Source organism: Pithys albifrons, chromosome 6 (genome assembly GCF_047495875.1).
Source record: "Pithys albifrons albifrons isolate INPA30051 chromosome 6, PitAlb_v1, whole genome shotgun sequence".
NCBI classification, from domain to species: domain Eukaryota; kingdom Metazoa; phylum Chordata; class Aves; order Passeriformes; family Thamnophilidae; genus Pithys; species Pithys albifrons.
Genome location: NC_092463.1, coordinates 46,078,170 through 46,101,241, shown reverse-complemented (window position 1 = coordinate 46,101,241; position 23,072 = coordinate 46,078,170). Strand labels below are relative to the sequence as shown.

Genomic DNA, 23,072 nt, shown 5'->3' with positions numbered 1-23,072 from the left:
ATTGCGTAGGTGGAAATCATGAACATGGAGTAACAGTTATGCTCATTCTCAACCAAAATTTTTAAGATATTCTTTAAAATGTCAATGAATCTCAGAGTAGATATAAAGCTCAAGTAGCTCAGTAAGTGTAGCACAGTAAAGCTGCCAATTACCACTCTTTTGACTACCACAATTAAACGAAAATTCTCCACCTAAGCATAGGTAATCCATATATAATGTTACCACTGCAAAACTCTAACTCCAAACAGTTACAAATGACTGAAGCTTTAAAATTCCAAAGCCAGTATTCAATTAGTATGTTACACAACTATTTCTAAATACTAAATTTATTTTAAAAATAATAACCACCATACCTATCTCCTGCAGTAAGGGCCGCAAGTTGCTCTTCACCAGCCTGAGGCACTGAATCATCATCAAGAATTCTCTGCATCTGCTGTTCAATTTCTCGGGGCTTCAAGAGTCTGCCATCATGGTACAGGCACACTTTGAAGTAACGGCCCTTATGATACACAACAATGTGTTTGCTGTCTTTCACGTGCTGGAGAGTATCTAGAATTGCAATCACTTATGTGAAAACAAAGCTGAAGTCTCAAAACACCAATGCATTAATGTCAAATGCCTACTGCATGCACTACTAGTTATTTCACCATCCCATGTTAATTTATGACAAAGATTCCTGAATGAAACAGTCAAATACCCAGATGTGACAATCATTTGCACATATAGCACCACCAGTTTCCACACTGGAGGCCAGTATTAAGCAACGAAGTCTGTATTTATCTATCTGAAAATGAAGCACTAGTAGTGTCATCTGATTAAGCAGTCAGCAAAATAACATGCTAGATGAGTCTAAGGAAAAGTACTTTTAAATTATCCGCATTCAACTGCTACACATGGTACAATCTGTGGACAGTCTTAAGAGATCCAAAATTTAGCACCATAAGATTTTTTTCACATTTATCCTGGTAGATGCAGAGTGAACACTCCATACATGGTCAAAGTGAGTAATGTTATGAATCTCAGCGAAGCAGAAAACTCGGCCACAGTTTTTTCCTCATTTTATTATTTATATGGCTTAATTGCAATAAGCCGGAATTTAGTCATGAAAGTATTGGCTGGCCTTGCTTACCCGATTCTTCTCCTGGGATACGAGAAGTATTAAACATCCTTTCCCACTGAGCTGAGCAAAGTGGAACAGTAGATCCCATCAGAAGAATCTATGACACAAAGGTACATTAAAATGCAATTTCGCATATACAATTAGAAAAGTTAAAAAGTAAACAAAATAACCAGGATCTGGTTAAAGACAGGCTGCAGAATAATAAGATTTATAATATGTCCACTCAGTGTTGGTTTTTATCCTTCCTGTTCATCGTCTTTCCTTGAACTACACATGGAAGATTCCACGGACATTCCAGTAACATTGTTATTTTCCCTCCTACCTAATGCTCACCCTTCAAGAGGGATGACTGAAGCTAGCTAGCCTCTGAAATCCAAAAAGCTCTCAGTGGCCGATCTGGATGCAAAACATACACATCCAGCATGCATTACCCCTTAATTTCTTATTTTAAAGCCATTTATGGCTGTGTAGGAACAGAAGTTTATGTTTCTCAGATTTGTTGTCACACACAACTAATCACACCCTTGCCATAAGCTTGAACAAAACTACTTAATTGCTTCCACAATATTTGTTTGCTAAAATACACAGCCACAGGACACAACAGCAACTCAGATTGAGATTTACCTTGCCTAGAAATTGCTACCTAGAAATTAGTGCAATACAGGGTTTTATGATCATCTATGTTTAAGTTACCACTGGCCCACTCTTAGCATAAAGAGGCCTCCAGTCCTTTGTCCCAATCACCTCATGTGCTCACACCACATGATACCACAGACTTTTCATCCTTCACTTGCTCAAAAGTACCATTACAGGCTCAGCACATACCAAAAACACCAGTTATACATAATACTTAACACATGCAGATAAAAGTCTCTCTTTGTCATTTGTGTAATGCCAACACTAACTTCAAATACTGCCATTAGCTGGTGTGACAGAATCCTGTATTTTTGGTAGTTGATAGTTTCTGCCTGTGTGCAATTCAAGATTTAACCAACATGACTTGGGACTACAAAAATTAGTTACATCTTACATACAGTTCTACCAATAAGACACTCTTCTCCTCTCCAATTCTCAACACTGATCAACTTCTCATAGACTGTGCTGGAGAAAGATCAAAAGCCATTTAAACTGATATACATACTGGCTTGATTTCTTGTCTGTCCAGTTTTTTCCGATAGAGCAGGATGGCATGGATAACATTACCAGCTCTAGCTGCCTGCAGAGTTGTGGGATATAAAGAAAGGAAGTCCTGTGAAGCAAATAAGAATCATAAGTTAATGATTACCAGACTACATTTGAAAAAATCCACTGATAGTACGTCTCATTCACATTCTTAATAGTTTATTCTGAACAATAAAGAAATGGCTTTGAAATGTATGAAGTCCACTAGTGGAGTGAGTTGATGACTTGAAACTTAAATTTGTTCAGCAGTCACGATCTCTTTAAACAGCATCGGTATTAAAACATACATCATAGCTGTTAATCATTCTAGCAGATAAGACAATGCTACATAAAACTTAGTCCAAGACCAGTCTTTTACACCTGCAAGTATGAGCACACACCTCCTTGAACTGTGTTACCCACGAAGCTTCATGTGGAACTTTAGAAAGGCTGCTTGTTGCAATAAGCACAAATCCCTGTAATAGATGTACTTGAAGTACATCAAGTACTTGACATACGTGAAGGTATCTGAAGGTGTTGGCTGCAGGTACACTAGACGAAAAATGGTTACATACTAAGTGGCAATGGATTTGTAAGCAGAAAGATATCACAAAGCAAGACACTTGACAGAAATGTTACAGTGCTGGACACATAGGGTGTTTGTAAGTATTTACCTACCATTGCAAAATAGTTACTATTGACCATAATTGGTCCACGTCCTCTAAGGTAGATATACTCTTCCCACCAATCACTAACCTGAAGGAGAAAGGAAAACAAAAGCAGTAAAATCTCATCATTTCCACAGTTTATGTCATTATGTTAATGGCTACACAAGACAACATTCTAAGCAGAAGTCAGAAGGAAAGTGCTAATTTGCCTCTCTACTCAAAAAAGGACAACTCTGCCCTCAATTTCTTTCATACTTCAGGGAAAACAGCAAAAAAATGGGTGAGAGAATTAAATTCAGCTATAGCTCTTTGATAAGGTTCCAAAGAAGTCATGGTCTCAAGATAATATTTAAAATGTATCAGATCTGCTGAATGCTTTGCAGCCTTTGCCAGAAAAGTACAGGCTGCTGGGTACAGATATGCTCAATAATGTATCAGGAAAGAATTATGTTACAGTTCTCACTAGGATGCTGGGGTTTGGGTCTTCTTCTTGGTAAGAAAAAAAGAAAAAATTAAAAACAGACCAACAACAATACTGGTACAATTCTTTATTCTTCTGTATGTCTTCGCTGCTCTATACTACAAAATTTTCTAAATTACTCTTCTAAACTTCTTAGGTAGCCAGGCCCATTGTTGACTTATCAAGTTCAACAAGCAAATAAACAGACCCCAAAAGGAATCGTAGCAGCAAAAACTAAATTACCTGCTCCAGAATAACAAACACAAAATAAGGATTCATTTTTAAAGTTCCATTCACCACACTGTTTACCAAATTACACAAATTATTTTATGTGCAAAATCAGGTGATCGTACACAGACTTCACAAAAAGAGTAGGCAGTTTCAATTTCCTTCTTTTACATTTAAGAAATAATGAAATTTCAGCCGAAAAAGGACAACAGGAAACAAATTGGACAACTGAGACTTTTATTTATATACTCACATAATTGGTGGCCCACCAGGATTTTAGCTTCAAATACCACTGAAGTCTTGGTCCCAAATTAAATGCAAAATCTTTGGCAAGACCCTCCATTCTTCTGAACTTTTCATCATCCATAAGCGGCCGAACTGATTCCAGATACTAGAATACAGGAACAGAATCAGCATTGGTATAGTAACAAATATACAGCTTTTCACCATTCCTATATAAAACATTTTAACAGCAATCAGATATTATCCAGTCTCAATCCATAAGGTTGCAAATACTATGTTTTTAAAATGAGAGTATATGCTCTTCTAAAAAATGAGAGTATATGCTCTTCTAAACATCTGCTGCAGACTTCAGAAAACAAGATACTTTCCCAGACATCTGTCAGAAAACCACGAGTGGAAGAGGTTACTTTTCTAAAGATATGTTTTCCACTCAAGACGGGAAGACATACTGCTTCTTTGGCAGCAGATAGAGATTTTTTTCATCTCTAAAAATCAAACCTTCCATTTTCATGACATACTGTCATACTTACACACTTTTCTATAAGGCTGTGTGTCACCACACACACATTTACCTGTTCACCCTGTGGAAGATAATAAAAGCAGTACTCTTCAAAAACCCTGGAAATCCCACTTTGTGGCACAGTCTTACAACAATGGACTTCATGCCTCCAATATGAATTACACAAGCTTCAAACTGTCACCAGTTTCAGTAGTTTGTCATAGCCTTTATTTTAATTTCTATGGAGAAGTTTGAATCCATTATACCATATTAATACCACCATGCAATACTTTTATGAGACATGGCAAAACCCCCAAAAAAGGCATCTAAATATGGATTCAGCATTACTGAATAAAGTAAATCAGTGAATGTACACACCCTGCTGACTGTGTCTTTAACAGCTGGAACTGGCAATCGTGGTAAAGATGTCTGGAAACTGTATAACATGGGTTTACGTCCTGAGAACAGTTTTACAAGGGCCTGAAGAAAAGCAAGAACAAAACACACACCTTAAATTATTACATTTAACACAAGAAAAATAACAAAAGTGTAATGTAACTCAAGGTTCTTTTCACTGGTAAATTATATTGCACTACATTTAGGAAACTACCATATTTATCTGTCTCAAAAATACAAAAGGCATTGCCAGAAACTAACTTCCTAAAGGTTAAACAGCATGTCAGTAGAAGACAAAGATGGTCATAGTCATTCCTCACTTCCCAGTCAACCTTCTTGTCACTAGACAAGACTGCTGTTTCTGTATGGCACATGTTTATCTCAACAAAAAATAAAGACAGTTACTTAGCACTTCTTTTCTTCATATGTTTCCCTCTGTAAAGATTAAAAATGAAGTCTACCAATTGATCTTTTACCAAACTACAACACAGTAGATACTACAAAAGTACCTGTATTGCACTTCCAAAGAGGAATCATGGTCAAGACTGTCACTCAGCCAATGTTTTTAGATAACTATAGCCACCTTCAAAAATACTAATTATGCTTTGGTGTCATAGTTTAATGTTTTTTCAAAGTTATAGCTCAACGTCAATAACAGGATTGATGTTAAAGGGAGTTATTTCAAGCATGAAGGGATCTCAACTAGTCTAGTACATGATTTGAACACATGAAATTGTGCAAGCATATCAGTGTTAAACTCAGTGCTTGTGTTACAAAAAAAACCCAAACAAAACAGCAATAAACAGAAAAAGCCAGCAATGACTTAGCTTCAGATATTACAGCATCTCCTGTGTTCCACAGGAGACTGAAAACAGAAGAAGCATTTTTGCCTACAACTACCTTTCAGCTGCAGCACACAGGAGGCAGAAAGTCTAAACCATGCAAATTCTAGGTTACACATGAAAGGATTTTGACATTGTCATTTTAATTCAGCATGAAAGTAAGGTTAAGTGTTATACCAACAATCCAGTGGAACATGTATTGTCAAAGTATAATCTCAGTCCAATATAGCATATATTGTATATAAGCCAACAGACTAATGATAGAAGAAAACAGAGGATGTAATTTCACTACTCAATTCCAAAAATTTCTCCCTTCTGTCTCCTATTCAACTTACAAAACTATTGGTTAAAATGTAGAGTGTTTTATCCCTCTCAATTTCCTTGGTCAGCACAGATACAGGAGGTTATTTTAGGTTATTTTAGGCAGCACAAAACTCTTACAACTTGCAGAGTATTACCAGCAAGAAAGACCTCCCTGAAAACGGATCTGTATCAGAGCCATCAGATGTACATGGGTGTATCACCGTGATCTGCCCAATGAAACCTATTTGTGCTTCATGACAAGATAAATTTGAAACCAGCTGGGAAAGAAAAAGCTCAGCTTTCCATACAAAAATTTAATCCATACTTGGAGACAATTTTATTTCGTAACTCTTATGCCAGAAAAGGCGAAAATTATCTTCAGAAAGAGAGAGTACTCACTCAACTGACAAAAATTAGCAAACACATTTCACAGTATTTCTCTCTTAAGCAAACTTGTAGGAGTGAATTTGTAAGTTTGAGACCATTAAAGTGATCTGACAGACATAAACACTTCATTACATCTCTGACTTCATACACAAACACAACAAATAATGTCATTCTAGCATATGTTGCAACTGCTCACAGATTATTACTATTTTTACTCATTAATCAAAATAATTTAATTAGTTTTTTTAAAAAATGGAAGTTTGGATTTTCCCCTCAACACTGGTATGGGAAATTTGACTTTAGAAGGTGAAACGTTCATTAAAAGTGCCACCACTCTTCCAACCAGCCTGAAAAATCACATTGTACTGCCACTGAAATCAGAGCTCAGGTTTTTGTTCTGCATGACTATTTGAACAGAAAGCAATATTATAAAAATTATTATAAAAATCTGGAAAGCTAAGGTAGTTGGAGCTATTTCACCAGTGAGATCAGTATTCTCTTTTGTTGGGTCTAGTTAAAAAAAAGAATAAGGTTTTAAAACAGAGCTTCATAGTAAGTATAGATGAGACTGCTGGGCATACACCTTTAGCATTCTCTATTCTTAAAACATATATGATTCACAACAAAATGCATATGCAACATTATGATAGATGAAAATTCATAGAAACAATTATGCAACAAAGCACAGTAAGCACAGTTCATACTGTTTTAAGGTGTATAAGGCAATATTAAGAGCTTTAAGTATTTATCTGGTAGGACATGCTGAAAACTAAGGCAGCTACAGCTTTAAGCAACTGACAGAAAACCTTACCATTCAGAGCCTCTGGACTGTACAAATTCGAGTCATGAGGCTGATATCGCTTCCAGGAGAAACCATCAATTAGAAATTTCATTTGTAACAGACAAACATTAAATTCTATTTTATTGTACCATTCTGGGTACCTGTCCTTGAACAAATTTCATAGTAAATTGTGACATGTGCTTAGTTTAACACTTATCAGTTAATTTTTGAGGCTGCAGAAACTGATTTTATCATAGTATGGTACTTAAGTTATTTCTACAACGATACTGGCACAAGTGAGTTGAAACAACTTAGTCCAAATAGCAAAACTTCACTTCATCTCTTGCAGCACCATGTCTACATTTCCTCTTTATACCAATCACATCCTTTAAGAATCCTTTTCCAAAACACCCCAATAATCCACAGGAGACATACGCCTTTCATCTTGCCCTTATATGAAAACAGCATTACAAGCTACCTACACCTTATGCTTCTTCTTGTATTTTAGAGGCACACCAGTTCAAAGGACACTCAGTATTACTTTCTTCAAGCATAAGAATAATTTTATCATGGATGACCAGAAATCCTAACATTTCAACAAAGAATTAGGGTAGAACTTTCTGTGAAGAGAAGATTCTTTGGTGCTGCAGCCCAAGTTTTTGTACATAGTGAAAAAGCAGGTATTGGAGTCACAGTCCCAAGGCGTTGGCAAATTAGAAGTTTCTCTTGAGGTGTTTACTCTTCCTTCTATAAGGCCATGGTAAATAATTTAATTTCAGCTCTAGAAGGGTGACAGTAATTACTAGAAATAGCTACCTAATAGCCTCCTGTCTCATGACACAAAAAACACAAATAAGTTAAAAAATACAAGATTTTCTTTTAGGGCTTTGAATACCAAGCAGACAGAAATTGAGACGAAACAGGGAGACAACATATCCTTACCATCCAAAACTTGGTGCCTGCAGTAAGCTTGCCATGTTCAGAGAATATCCAACCATGATAGGAAAGCAGCATCTTCAGAGAGTAGCGCATTGTGACAATAAGGGCGACCCAAAGCCCTGTGCCAAAAAGCACTCCACTCACGATGTTCTGTGTTTGGTTTGACATGTAGCCACTATTCAAAATAAAAGCCAGCATATGCCAGTTAATGTCTGTTTAAGTTCCAAAGAGAAGCTCATATTGCAAACATAAGTCTAATGGTACTATGAGCAGCCATTGCACAACTTTATCCCTGCTCATCCCTTTTTCATAAACTCCTTTCCAAACGCCTTGTCACGCAACAAGATCAAAGGCCACAGAAGTTGCCAAATGTACTTCCCAAATACTCAGAAAACAATGCAGTAATACTGGTATAACAATTTATTTCGTACCCTCATACATCTGTATTATTTGGCTTACTCTGACACAGTCCCAAAACTGATACATTTTAACAGGAGTACCTTCAACAGCAGCTGCAAATAAACTGATTTCCCTTTAGAGGAACAGTAACTTTTCAGTCTACTTACGTAGTATCAAGTGTCCTGTTGATTTTAGCTATTATTCCTAAGGAAGGATCAATTTTGGCATACATTGTTGACATCACACCCACAACTACAATAAGCCAGCTAGATGGGCTAGCAGGATAAACGCCGGTGATAATTCCATTCTGGAAAGAAAAGCTTCACATAATTTTTTCATACCAAAGTGGTTGACTTTATAGTACCATGGAAAGTCATTTAGTTTTAAACAAGTAATTAAGATTAGTCAGTGTTTCCTTACATATGCTTATCGTAGGAGGAGGGAATGGATATAGTTAAGCTTGACTACTACAGAAAATTGCCACAACCATATCAAGAATTAAAGGAACTTTTAAGTTCTCTTAGAGACATCACTGATCCTGCTGCAAGTCTTACTAAAAATAATGCAATTAACAAACAGCTTTAGAAGAAAAAACACTTCAATGATTCCAACATACACTGAGCTACACCTCTCTAAATGAATAGAAGACAAAAATGTTCTACTGAACAAGACAATAAGAATCAGAATCAAATTTTTTAATATAATTTAAAAGGTCCCTCTTACAGCTTTATAAGACAATTTTAGTAAGACTGTTGTTAATACGTGTATGTTTTTGAAAGATGTTGAAGATAGCCTGTGGCTTATGTAGTTCACTATTAACAAAACAGATGCTTACCATTTAAAATCCCATGAACAAAACAGTAAATTCACAAGGATCTGTATCATATACCTCATCAGAAACAATACTACACAGCCTCACTCGTACAAGACAGATGCTCAGGTAACTTTCTGAAAACTCCTTAATTTGCAAATTTAATTTTATATATTCTTGGCCAAAATAAAGAGTGTAGTCTTGTACCTCTAAGAGATATGGCATAAAAAAATCACAACTAGTTGTATTTTTGTCTTATGCTAAAAGACTATACAATTACATGATACATTATGAAGAGAATGAAGTCAATTAAAGCTATTATTAATATTAATTTCTACAAGTTTCATCTTGCTTCCACAGAATACATAAAAGATACGTACTCTTTCAGTCTTTACAGTATCACTCAGTGCTACTTTCCTCACTATTCTTTTGTATTAAGTAAAACCCATGCAAGTCTTTCACAATGAGGAACTTTATTTGCCATAAAGGAAAAAAAAAACCATGTTGCCTAAAAAACCCCCTTTAATAAAGCTATAAAGCACTAAATAATCCTCAGTTTTGGTGAACTTCACTAATTTAGCATACCTTGAATCTGATGAACTTTTTCTTCCATGAATAGACACCAGATAGATAAATTTGTTTGAGCGCCTCATGGCTCATTCGCAGGTCAATCCCATCGGGAGTTACTGTAAATTGGAAAGCAACTGCCTGGTGAGCTTCCGCCATTTTCAGAGCAAGTTCTGTCAAAAAACAAAGTTAAAATATAAGTATTGCCTTCTTGTTCTACAGAACTAGGAGCCAGTCTACTTCTAGAAAGATATATTCTACACTGCAATTTTGGGAGGGAAAGATTTCCAAGTAGGAAAAATTTCCATACAGTACTTGCCTCTTCCTTACAGACTACACTTGCACTTCAGTCTGACCGTCCAGTGCGTGAATTAAGGCACCTCTTCTGTGCACCAGAGCTGAAAATGGAAGCAAAACACTCAGGTCATTTAAGCATTGTGGCAATACTGAAGCAAGCTGAATATCATGCATACGTGTAACATAAAAAAAATCAGAGCAGAGCAGAAAATGAAAATGGTAATTAGAAAAAGTGTATCATGGGTACACAGAAACTGACTCTTAATGATAAAGGATACTCAGAAAGTGCTTTTTTTCATCATTTAGAAAAGAAAGGTACCTAAAGTTTTCACCTCAGCCAGCAAAACAAAGTTACTTCTGGCCCTATCTTCCACAGAATTTTTTTTTCTTATCTTAATTTCAAGCTCATTAGTCAGAGCAATAAGACACTATATAGTCCCTGTGGCTCCAAGTTCTGACTGGCATATAACTGCAAAATTAAGTAAAGTCAAGGAAACCAAATCACAACTGTCAGAAAAATGATCTTCACCAGAAATCTGAAATTACAATGAAATTTAATTGAACTGTACTCAGTTTAACTACTCAAATAAATACCAACAACCATGCCAATATAGACAGAAGACCATCCTATCCCAAAGGCATAACCAACTCAAATGAAAAACACTAAGTTAAACCACAAATGTAACTGTGATTCTGTTTACATATTCATGTAGAACCTTTACCTAATTTCTAACTTAAACCTCCCCTGACACAGCTGCATGCTGTTCCCTTGGGTCCTGTCACTGGTCACCACAGAGAAGAGATCAGTGCCAGCCCCTTCTCTTTCTCTCACAATGAAGTTGTAACTGCAATGAGGTCTCCATTCGGTCTCCTCTTCTCCAGGTTGAACAGACCGAGTGACCTCAGCCACTCCTCATGCAGCTTCCCCTCAAGGCCCTTCACCATCTTCACTGCCCTCCTTTGGACACTCTCTAAGAGCTTCATATCTTTCTTACATTGTGGCACCCAAAATTGTGCACAATATTCAAGGTGCGGCCACCCCAGTGCAGAGCAGAGTGGGACAATCCCCTCCCTCGACCGGCTGGCAATGCTGTGCCTGATGCCCTGCCATGACACAGTTGGCCCTCCTGGCTGCCAGGACACTGCTGACTCATATTTCACTTGCCATCGACCAGGACCCCCCATGTCCCTTTCTGCTGTGTTGCTCTCCACCATTTTGTTCCCCAGTCTGTCCATACATTCATTCAGGGTTGTCCCAGATGAAGAACCTGGCACTTGCCCTTGTTAAACTTTATACAGTTGGTAACTTCATAGTTTTTTTGTAACCAGTATTAGTACATAAATATATTGGAAGTGACTTCTACTCATCATTAATTCAGACTAATGTTGTTTGAGCACTTGTAATTACGTCAGAGATTTTTGCAGGCACACTTTATGTCTAAATGGTCCAAACTATGTATTCCTGAGGAGACCATCACGATTCCAAAGTCTCTTGTCTATTTTCATTTATTAGCTCATGAAAACTTTTGCACATAATCCTAAAAACAATATCCTCTTATATGAAAAAAGGCAGTGGAATTCATTATCCCATGTGTAGGTCAGGATTCAAGGGCAAGTTTTAATCTGAGATTTTTACTGATACAAAATACAATGCTATCAATACCAAGTGTTTTAAGGTCGCCCTGGCATTTCTATTTAAGCACAATCAAAAGGAAGTGCAACTACTTCACCCTTTTTGAAGCCAATGTAGTTTAACTGGGTACTTCAAAAGAAGTTAACTAAGACTGCAGTTCTGTTTCTCTAGTCTGTAAATTTTCTACTATGCCAAAGTCATCTGAAACACAAAGAACAGGTGCAAAGGTGTATGAGTAGACAACCAGGGAACAAAAGCACTAGGAATGCAGCAGAAACAGTAGACTTAGGAAATGCATTATATAGAAAGAGGAGCACTAGGCAGAGATGAACATGGTAAGCGTTGCTGGACATCATCTAGTAAGGTTGCTGACCAACAGGCAAGGACTCAGCAATATTTAAAGAGCCTATCGTTAGACCAGCCTGCATCGATCCACCTCTGCAATACAACTACTGCTACAGTGCCTGATGGCAATTCACAAATCCCTCAAATTCATCAGTCACCGCTCAAGTTTTAGAAGCTGTGTTCTGGGTGAATTAGGCTTCTGTGTTTCCAGAGGGGTAGCTAAAGCTCACAGTATCCTACAGATAGCATGCAATTTGATCTACGTTTGTACAGCATCTGATTAAGACAACAAAGAACCCAAGTCAGCTTTGAACACCAGTTTTAAAAGCTTTAAAACACACCCTGTATGCCCTAGTAACATCTGCAATTTGTAGTACTTAATGACTCAGTCACTAACAACTACTTATACAGGCCCTGCTGTAGGCAAGTATGAGGAAGTCAAAGCCAGCTGTCCATTCATTCATTTAAATTGTTCATCACCAGCTGACGCTGAGACCAAAACTGCAACAGAGCAATAAAACAGAGACAGGCAGCAGTAAAACAAGGCATAACCTGGCCTCAACAGGGTTTGCAAAAGGGAAAGGCATTCAAAGTTAAGAATTTATCATGTGTTTAGTGGTACTATTAGGACTGTAATGAAAAAAAACCCAATAAACACATTAAAAAGCTAACCATATCTGGATACAGAGAATCAGGCATCTGGATTTGTCTCAAGAAGGGCCAACAGATTCTGCAGTTCACTCATGGAATTTTGTTTTCTGGAATGCCAGCATCTAAAGTACCAGATATACTGGTTTCTGTTACCCTTCATCTCCTCTGTGACTTCTCAGCCTGGATCTTTGTAATTAACCTCCTTTCTGCTTCTGAAAGAATTTCAGGAACCTTTTCATTTTTAGACACACGTTTTTTCACTGTCCAAGACACAAAGATATTATAAATAGCATTAACAGTGAACAGTCAACCTGGCATTTTAATGAATTAAAATTTAGCACGTTCATTAAATTAACTCATAAGATTCCTCATTACCAAATGAAAAAATATTAATCCAGCAAGCATTAATCCTGAATCCAGTGAACAAATACAGTCTAGTTCTAGGACTGTACTGCTTGACCCTAGGATGTGAAACAATAAAACGCCTTATTTATTTTTATATTTTTTTTCTGAAGAACACCGTAAGCCTTTAAGACTGCCCTGAATTATGATGGCTGAATGGCAAAGGCTTCCTGGAGTGTCTTTCCGTGAGCCCTTGTTTTCCTCCTTGAAGGCCAATTTAATCATAAGCCGCGGTGCACTTCCCCTGCGCTGCATTCCTGCGCTGCCACGTGCTCGCAAGCAAAGTAGGTAAAAGGGCACAGGCCGGAGGCGCATGCCTTGGACTTTTAAACTTGACTTGCCACTGTTCCTAAGGCAGCACCCACATCAATCAGCTAACACACACTGAAACAATAGCTCCTTCTAACTTCAGGCATTTTGGTCTGCAACATATTTCTGTACAGCATATACTAATTAACCCCGTTCCCAACAGAGAGCCATAAAAAACAGCTTTTGACTTGTTTAACAGATTGGCCAAGTCTTACTCAAAAGGAAAAACAGCACAATAATTTCTAAAAGTAATCTGAAATTACTATTTTCATTCCTTTCTGTGTCGTCTTGTAATATTAATGTATCTTCAAAAACCACATACATTCCCCTTAAAATTTGTTTTATTAATAGTTTGGGGGTTTTTCCCAGTTTAAAGAAGAAAGCTGCCTTTTCCTTGCTCTTATCTGGTTTTACTTCAATTCAAACACGTCATAACAGCTGCAGATGTTTCTTCTCTTCCTTTTCCATACCTCTGCCTGAGCCAAACAAAACTTAGTACAATTTTTTTTCCGTTGTTGTAAGCAAGTACTGCTATGTTGGATGTCACTTTTAAGTAAAAAAAAAAACACGGCACGCCAGAAAGCCTAAGTCCTGATGGTCTGACAAACTATGCTGCTACACTTACCATGCATAAAGCATCTTCAGACTGCTATTTTTGCAGTTTCAGCACATTTATACTACAAAGACTGAGGTTTAACTCACAGACCTTATGACTTCACGTTGCAGACACTGAACAGTCTGTGTTAGGGCTTACATGTTCCTACAGTCACAGAAGGAGATAAGCCTCAGCTCTGGAAAATCTGAAGCTAAGAGAGCCCTCATGTGCAGGATGCTTCCATTTAAGTTAGGCATACCAGAAGTTACTACTGGCTGGCCATGTCTCTGAAGCACATAATACAGGACACAATGTCTGAAAGACAGTGAAAAAATTACCACGTGCATTTTAAAACACATCAATCCAAGATACAGAAGTTAAATGTGTTACAGTACACTGCACAAACCAAGATGTTAATTCTTGAAGCAGTTACTTTTGGCAATGCAGCAGTACAGGTATGATGGCAGTTCTGAATTTAGAAGTACTTGTATGATGCTAGTTCTGAATTCAGAATTACCTGGAAGCCCTCATACCTTTATGCAGATAAAAGGTACCAGGAAAAAAGCATGAGAAGCACCTTATAACACAGACTCTGTTTTCCGACTCCTGCCAAGTTCTTACTAGGCAAGCTCAAAAGTAAACTAAAAAGCCAACAAACCACAATAGAAGCCTGCCCTTGAACAACTGTTCCTTCATTCCTAAAAATAAACTTACAACTTCAAATTTTAGCTTAACACTCAGGTTTCAAAACGAAATAGAGACTGTTGAGGAGAAAAGTGAGCGTAAACCATTTAAAATTAAATTGCTTAAGGGAGCTTTCAAAATGGGAAGTGGAGTGAAATATCAGATAAAAGTACACTAAACCCAATTTTAATTGGCAAACATATTTTAAAACTGTATTAAAATTGCCAGTTCAAGCTAGACATGTTGAACTAAGAATGCACTGGAAAACCAAGCAAGTACCCCAAAGTCTTGGTCTGACCCCAAAGCAGTTTATTTCAAAGAAAAGCAGGGAGTGGGGAGGGAATCTATTTCTATTGACATGCAAAGCAGTAAGAGTTACTGTTTGAATGTTAAAAGCAGCCACAGAGAACTGGAAAATAATTCTGGAGTTCTCACAACTTCTCATAAAAGTCTTGAACTCTGAAAAAACTTGTTTAAATAATGAAAACCTTGAAGAAGTTTTATCCAGTATTTTACTGTCCACACGTAAGATCTCTCTTCAGGAGGTGAGATTGCTACAGCTTTTGGAAGGAAACAAATACTCAAAAGGTCTATTTTGTATGTTTATTTGATAGAATAATTTGACACTTTATTGTAGATCACCGAATTCCAAGAGACTGAGGACAGATGTAATGAAATCAGAGTCAGTATCAAAACACTAGAACATCTGTGCTGTGTTTGTGCTGAGACAGTGACCAAATATTTTCTCTCAGCTGTGTAAGCTATCACTATGGAAAGTTGCATTTTCTACTCTCCTAAAACTCCCCAAAATATGAATGCATTTTGTTTTATACAAATCAGTAAATAACTCCTTGCACTCAAATCTGTTGACTTCATACCAGATACTAAATCAAAAGAAAGAGAATTCCAAACATTAAGATGTCTATCCAATCTCCTCATGCACTACTGTGAATTTCTCTTCAGATTTTAATTACTGATGGTCTTGTCAGTTCAAGCTTTTGGTACCACCAGTACAAAATAATTCAGACTACCCTATGGTAGCTGACTTTGCCTATGTAATGTGTCTACAATGAAATTATATGTAGTGAATCACAACAAAGCCAGTGCCAACATCCTCAAGTAACTTGATAGCGTGCTAGTTTACTTCCAAACTTTGTCACCAGCTACAGTTTAATAGCAACACTGACCTACACAGCCACCCCAGAAGTGCATGCAAACCTATGGATAATCAAAACACTCATGCAAACAATGCTCTCCAAACCAAAAAGTGTATCAAATACTTACATCAAGCAGCAGGGTCTCTTATTGCACAAATATAAAGGGTTAGAGTATTTCAAAATATTTTATAAAGGTAGTTTGTCTTCACTTGTCTGAATTCTGCAGAGGTTCTAAAGTCTATCAATGTGACACCCTTCCAGATGTTTGATGCAAAAGTAGTAGCTGTCAAACCTATCTAAAAGCTTGAAGATGGGGAAAAAAAAAAAAAGAACCAAACCAAAAAAACCCTGCAGATGAATTTCCAAGTATAGGGACTGAAACTGGCAGCAGTGGCTGATAAACTAAAGGTTTTCACTGCCACCCAGATGGACCTTGGCAGGCTGGAGAAACACGCATGCTGAAACCTTGTTAAGTTCAACAAGGAGAAGTGCAAAGTCCTGCACCTGGGGAGGAGTAACCCCACATGCTGGTACACATTGGAGGCTGACTGGCTGGAAAGGAAAGCTGCAGCAAGCTGCAGATGAGCCAGAAGGGTGCCCTTGAAGCAAAGGCAGGTAACAGAATCCTGGGTGGCATTAGGAGGACTGTTGCCACCAGATTGAGGGAAGTGACTCTTCCATTCTACTCAGTGCTGGTGAGACTCCATCTTGAAAACTGTGTCAAGGTCTGGGCTCCCCAGTGAGAGAAATGATACTGGAGAGAATCCAGTGAAGAGCCACTAAGAGGATTAAGGGTTTGAACCATCAATCCTGTTTTTATACAGTTCTATCCTAGCAGAGACGCTTTATGAAATTTAGTGTAGGAGTTCTCATAAGAGATCTGCTTTAGAAAGTAAATTTACAGAGCACTAAGACCCAAACAAGAAATCCTGTGCTTCAATTGCTTTAAATGAACAGCATACCTTGAAATTCAAATTGGTAGTAGCAGTCAAATATTCAAAAAGAGCAAGTTTTCTCCAACTGTCAAACATCTACTATTAATTTGGAGGATAAAAGAAGCATGAACTTTTCAGAAAATTATTCATCTCAGTCTTTAAACATTATTCCGAAAACTTTTCCTTCGCTAAAAAGCACCAGTGCATGATTATACATGATTTTTAAATGCATGTTGGTATTTCAAACACCACTACACTGTCCAATGAAAGTCTGCTAGTCTGAAAGTGGCAGGTAGATTTCTGGAGCTGATCTTAAGTGGCACCTACATTGTAGTGATATGGTAGGAAACCATAGAAACTGCTAATAAAAAATAAGGTTGAAATGTAGTGTTACATGTATATCCCTATCTAGACAAAACACTGACTGTTCCTATCAAACTAAAAATACCTGTATTATCAATAATAAAACTGACATGACTTCAGTAAAATGTTTTCATGGAGTTTGCTATAAATGCAATAGTTTCAGGCACTAAAGAATGTGCTGTACAGAAGCATCCAGCACTGACTCAGTAACTCAAGGAGCCATACACTCACATGCCAGATAGTGGAGGGGAGGCAGAAACTCAAATGCCAAAATTCTGCCTTCATGCTAGAGGCTTGATTAAGTAAGGCAGCAAACCAGAGAATGTCAAAAGGATGCCAAAAATGCTTTTACTCGTGTGCATCTGGTGCTCCTTTGATGCACAGTTGAACAAAATTAAAACTAAAGATAGAGAAAAAACATTCCGTTTAACAGAAATCTAAACAAACATAAAATGTGTCTGGATTTTTTTGCCTTTCAAAGGAAATTCAGGTTTGGACCTATAAAAACTTCAACAGTATAAAACATGCATCTCAAGTATTTAACGTACGATCAAAAAGACTGGTCTCTTATATCTGTTTCTTGGATATTCTGTTAGCTAATGCCACCTTCACATATACTGCACATCTGCAAAAAGGTATCGAGATGTCAAAGCCTCAGAAAAAGCAGAGAGTTTATTAATAGCTCATGTGACATTCCACAAGGTGTGGACTTCTGAACTTACTATAAAGATTAACTAGACACAATTATTCACTTTAGAATTTCTATTTCTAATAGCTTCCTTGCCTACTAACCTTCAATAATATATAAACATGCTTCAGCATGATACAGTACTTGCTGTTCTCAGTTCTGACCAATAACTCAGCTATTTTATGATGACTACTCATATTTTTCAGACAGAAAATCATTATGAGAAGTCTGAGAGGAGTGAAGCCAAATCATTTCCATGCAAAAATTAGTCATGTGGATGAAATGCTCTCAACAGAGCTTCTCAGGTGAACCTAGTGACTATGGCATAGAAAGAAGAGAGAAACGAAAGAATCACTCTCCTCTTGAAGTTGAATTAACATAACACTCAATCAATTATCACTTGATCTGATGAAAACAAAGTTAAACTGACAGGTGTTCTCACAGGTGTTCCCACACCACTTTAGTTGAGACAAGTTCTCATATTTGGTTATTGCTGATCATTGGCTCCAATCCTTCCCACTCTCACCTACACCTTGCAGTTGTGGTCTCTGGGATTAACTAATGTACCTAAGGATATCCCATTTCTAAAAGATGAACGAAAGCTGTGGCTCAAGCCAAGGTGAAGAACTGATTACATATATTTTTCCCACGCACAGCAACACTAGGATTCACAGTAAACCTTACCACAGCAGACAGTTTGAAATCAGAACAGCTAAGAAGTCTGCAACAACTTGCTGTCCCACTGCCAGCGTGTGTCCTGACCTCTGCAGGTATGTCCTTTGGAATCCTGGGCCAATTTCTATATCCCCAAGTGGTAAACTGGTGGTAAACTGGTGCAAGTGGTAAACTGGTGCAACAGGTGCATGGAGGGAGGTATAAACCAGAATGAAACATAAACATACCTGAACAGATCTCTTCCTTAAAAGCTGGCTTGAGATCTACTTGTCACATACAAATCTTCTGTTCCAGAAGCTCACTGCAGCTGGGATCTTAAGTAAGTTAGGGCTCACTGAGAGGCAGAGTCATTCCAATGCTCCTAGCAGACAGTACACAGCAATGTCAAACAGTCAGCTGTAGCTCTCAGGTAGAAACAAGAAAAGCAGTCTGAGCTTTGATTCACACACAGCTTTCAGCTGCTCAAGGGACTAGATCAAATTGGAATCATTTCAGAAAAAAATCGATGCCAATAGAGAAAATAGTCACAGACAGTAATTCTCAAACACTATTTTCCATTACACCTTATGAAACTGTTTACACTGAACATGTCTGAGATGGTGAACAACTGTGTAGTGAGAGAAAGTTCACCTGCTACCCACTCAAGTCATTTGTGAGGCCTCAAGCAGTGAGCACTGGCTACTGTGACAAGCAAGCTGAACTCAGGGGCCAGTCTCCAATGTCAGTTTTAGCTTTCCGTTTAAGACATCCAACCAAGTGTTTGCCTGCAGGCTTTAAACTCTCATTAGACTCAACACAGATGCCATCAAGGTTTCTTGGAGAAACGTTCACAGAACAAACTAATTTCACTGGCACTTCCAATAGAAAAGCCACAGTTAGTAAGTAAGTTGTCCTCTCGCCTGATTAAGCTGCAGACAGGCAAAGTAGAGGAGATTTGCTATAGCAAACAATGTGTTAATTACTAGGTTAACCCTAAGGAATATTAATCGCTACAGTTTTTGGATCATGTGACTTCTCTTGTCAATAGCATGCTCCTGTAAAAGATGGTTCCAAAATGTACACTTCAACAAATAAACAAACAACTCCCCCCAAAAGCCCCAAGAAACACAAAACACATATTCTTTACATCAAAACAGAGACTTTTACAACTGTTGTATTATTTCTAGGGATTTTTCCCCTATACAAGGTAGGACATACCATACTGTTCCTAGGCCTCTTAGATCATTCTATCTACTGCAATGCATTTCATATTGTACACATTCCAGCAAGCTACATCCTCTGACCTTCTAGAACTCCAGAATAATCTTAACGAGTAAGAGAGAAGCATACTCTGCCTAAACACTGCACAGTTATCATACCACGTAGAAACCTTCCCCATCCCAAAAAACTAGGCTCTAGATCTGGGTATTTCTCTTTAACTGTCATAAAAGACATACCTAGGCATTTAGATTATACAAGTTCTATCCCTTCTCTCTCCCTTTGAACTTAATAAGCTTCTATGTAGTAAACAAGAATTATTATCTTCTCTATGGCACCAAATATTTCTGGAATGGCTGGACTTTTATGAGACGTACAAGATGGTACATTTTAGGGCTTAGGAGATCCTGGAAGATGGACAATCATGTGTGGTGGCCCAGAGCAAACTGAAGTAATTGCTCTCACAGTAGTTCAATGACCATTTACCACACAAGCCTGAAAGACCTGAATAAGGTCTTTCATCCTGTATAAGGCTGAAAGACTGAAGAACTGGTTCCAAGTCTTTCACAAAAATATTTAAACTAGCTATTTATATTAAAGTTAGCCTAGACTTGAAAGAACAGCAGTCCTTCTCAGCCATTTGAATCTTTTTTTTTCCAAACACGTGGAGTTTGGGACTATGACACAATATGTTGCAGGGCAAAGACAATGGGCTCGGAATACTGAAAAAAGACACTGTTTTGGAGTTTTGTTGTTTGGTTCGGGGGGCTGTGAATTTTTTTTTTGGGGGGGGGCGAGGGCGGCGGAGAGCTGTTTGATTGTTTATCTAATACAAGCATTTACCCAAATCTCCTTTTACGCAAGATTTTCAGCAGGAATCTCAGTACTCAACATGCTGCCAATCGCAGAGAACATCCTCCCTGTCAAAGGCACACGGAGCCGCCGAAGGCTCCAGAGCCGGGATGTGGATGCCGGAGCTGCGGAGCGGGTGCTGCTCCGCCTCCAGCCGCGCGGATTCCCAGCGCAGAGCGGGGCTGGTCCGCAGGGCGGCAGGGCGCGCTCCCGCCGCCGGCGCGCCCCCGCCCCGCCCCGGGCGCGCTCACGTGACCACTCCCCAGAAGTGGGTGAAAGGTCGCGCCGCCGCAGCCCCGCCCCGCGCGCCCCCGGCAGCTCCAGGCCTTTCCACGCGCGCCGCGAAGGCGCTGCCAGCGCCGAACAAAAAAAGTTCCCAGAGAAAAGGACCGCAAGCAATGAAAGAAGCGAAGCACATCCCGGTGCTAGGAGGGGGAGAAAAAAGGGCGTACTCAGCTTGTGCAACTGAACAGTTTCTGTTCTGGTTCTCAGCGCTAAAAAGCCTCAGTTGTTCCATGTTATAGTTGTCTTTAACCAGGAATAATGATTTCCTCCTGGAAGAAGCTCTTCAATCAGGACGGTGACACCTCAAAATTTAAAAAGTCCTCGCATCAACTTCTTTCAAGCTAAGTCACAGCTGTGACAGAGCCCCATACCTGTGTAATCCTGTAAATACATTTCCCAGACTAACGGAGAGCCACACAATACTTGCCTACAATACTTCCTGTGCTATTGCAACATGGCAATTATTGGTTTATATCGATATGATTACAACAGAAAAAGAACCTGCTAGTTATGACTGAAGCCCACAAGAGTTGTTTTATGTAACATCCGTTCAAAACGGTGAGAAAACACATAAAGGAGCTTGCAGATCTGCAAATTAAACACGTGAGACACTCAGGAAAACATAATGAAAGAAAGAAGAACGAAGGCATCAGATCTCCATTTTCACTGCTACGCTCCTACACACGTGCAAAGGAAATGAGTAGTCTCCTGCACTGTAATATCCTCTGGACTGCAGACTGCCCTAAAGTGCTGACAGTCTGCCAGATTAGAGGAAGAATGAGATGTTTGTCTTGATCCTACTTTGCACTTTTCTCTTGCCAAAAAAGGTGCTTCCTGTTACACTTTTGTTTAACACTAGTACAGATCTTTTCTAACTAGATTATAGCTGAAGTAACATTTTAGGTTGAGTTTTCCAGTTTAAACCAGAGAACATAGCGCAAAGGACCAAAGTTGTGCAAAGATGAAGCAAGAAAAGGGAATTCCGAAATGCTGCAAAAATCTTGATGCAGCTTTTACAGGAAGTCTAATTAGCATACTCATACAGTAAACCAGTCATGCCTTGAATAAAACATTACATTTTCAGTGTGCACCTCAAAAGCAGTTTGCAGTGACCGCGGCTTTCATAGGTTTCAGTCTAGAATCACATGGGCGTATGGACTGGTCTCTCTCACACACACACGCAATTATTTCGTTTCCGCACACTTGAGAACCCACCACTGATGCTGCGCCCCGTGCACCCTTCTAGAGACGTGAAACTTCTCCCGGCGATGGGCCACAACGGCAGAGCTGTGGGTTACAGTGTCACCTTTGTTTACGCGGCGGCGCAGAGGTAGCGCCTGTCCCCGCGCACCTGTGTCACCGCTCCCCTGCGCCCTTCCTTCCCTTATGTACAGCACTGACACTCGCCCTCGAACCATGGGCAAATCGCGAGCAGGATGCCAAGGGCACTGCGCCTTCCCACGGCTCTACAGCGCCCGCCGGCACCGCGCCCACCACCCTCCCTGCGTTCCCACCTTTTTCCCGGCAAGAACAAGCCTCGCTTAACAGCGGCACCCGGCGCACTCGCGCATGCACCACACAACTTCGTGCTCGACCTAATAGAAACAATAATTAGGCTGAAACCGGACCAAGCGAGCCCGAGCGCCTGCGCCCGATGTGGCCCTTCCTCAGTCCCAAGCAGGGCGGGCGCGCTGCAGGGGGAGGGGAGCGGGAGCCCGCGGTGAATCAGCCGGACACGGGCGGCGCGGCGCGCCGCCCGCCGAGCCCCCTCCCCGCTCCCTGACACCGCCGCAGCGCGATGCCGGCGGCCCCGGGGCGGCGGCCGGGCCCGTCCCGCTCACCTGCAGAGCCCGGCGGCGGGGCGGCGGGCGGGAGCGGCGCGGGGCTCGGGCCGGGAGCGGCCGCTCGGCAGGCAGCTGGGGGACGGCGGCCGCTCCCCTGACGCCTGGCGGAGGAGGAGCGGAGGCGGGCGGGGAGGCGCCGCGGGAGGGCAGCGCTGGGCTGGGCTGCGCTGGGCTGGGCTGGGCTGGGCGGTCGGCGGGAAATCGGGGGCAGGGGAACAGGTAGTTCCCCAAGATCTGGGGGAAAGTTCGGACAGAGGGGGCGGTCCTGGGGTTACAGGAGCGACCGGGGACCGCCCGCGGGGAGGAGGCTTCAGGGGTTGCGAGAGGAGGGTCCGGGGATGCAAACGGGGTGTAAA

At 39.8% G+C, this 23,072-nt stretch overlaps 1 protein-coding gene across 4 annotated transcripts in view; it reads right to left on the bottom strand.

Annotated features, from left to right (window-relative positions):
- The window catches only part of CPT1A (carnitine palmitoyltransferase 1A), a 37,098-nt gene extending 14,281 nt beyond the window's left edge, over positions 1-22,817 (bottom strand). Inside the window, exons 1-12 of one of the 4 annotated variants that reach the window (XM_071558687.1) lie at positions 22,714-22,817; positions 18,766-18,899; positions 10,124-10,202; positions 9,823-9,977; positions 8,594-8,733; positions 8,031-8,202; positions 4,758-4,859; positions 3,891-4,028; positions 2,960-3,037; positions 2,262-2,369; positions 1,130-1,217; positions 354-549 (exon numbers count right to left, since the gene is read on the bottom strand). In XM_071558687.1, coding sequence (XP_071414788.1) covers positions 354-549; positions 1,130-1,217; positions 2,262-2,369; positions 2,960-3,037; positions 3,891-4,028; positions 4,758-4,859; positions 8,031-8,202; positions 8,594-8,733; positions 9,823-9,963 — 1,163 coding nt within the window. In that variant the 5' untranslated portion in view covers positions 9,964-9,977; positions 10,124-10,202; positions 18,766-18,899; positions 22,714-22,817. Of the gene's footprint in view, positions 1-353; positions 550-1,129; positions 1,218-2,261; positions 2,370-2,959; positions 3,038-3,890; positions 4,029-4,757; positions 4,860-8,030; positions 8,203-8,593; positions 8,734-9,822; positions 9,978-10,123; positions 10,203-16,004; positions 16,327-18,765; positions 18,900-22,386; positions 22,468-22,713 lie in introns of those variants that run through there. The other 3 variants (XM_071558688.1, XM_071558690.1, XM_071558689.1) reach the window with 3 other exon arrangements.
- Positions 22,818-23,072: the final 255 nt, after the last annotated feature.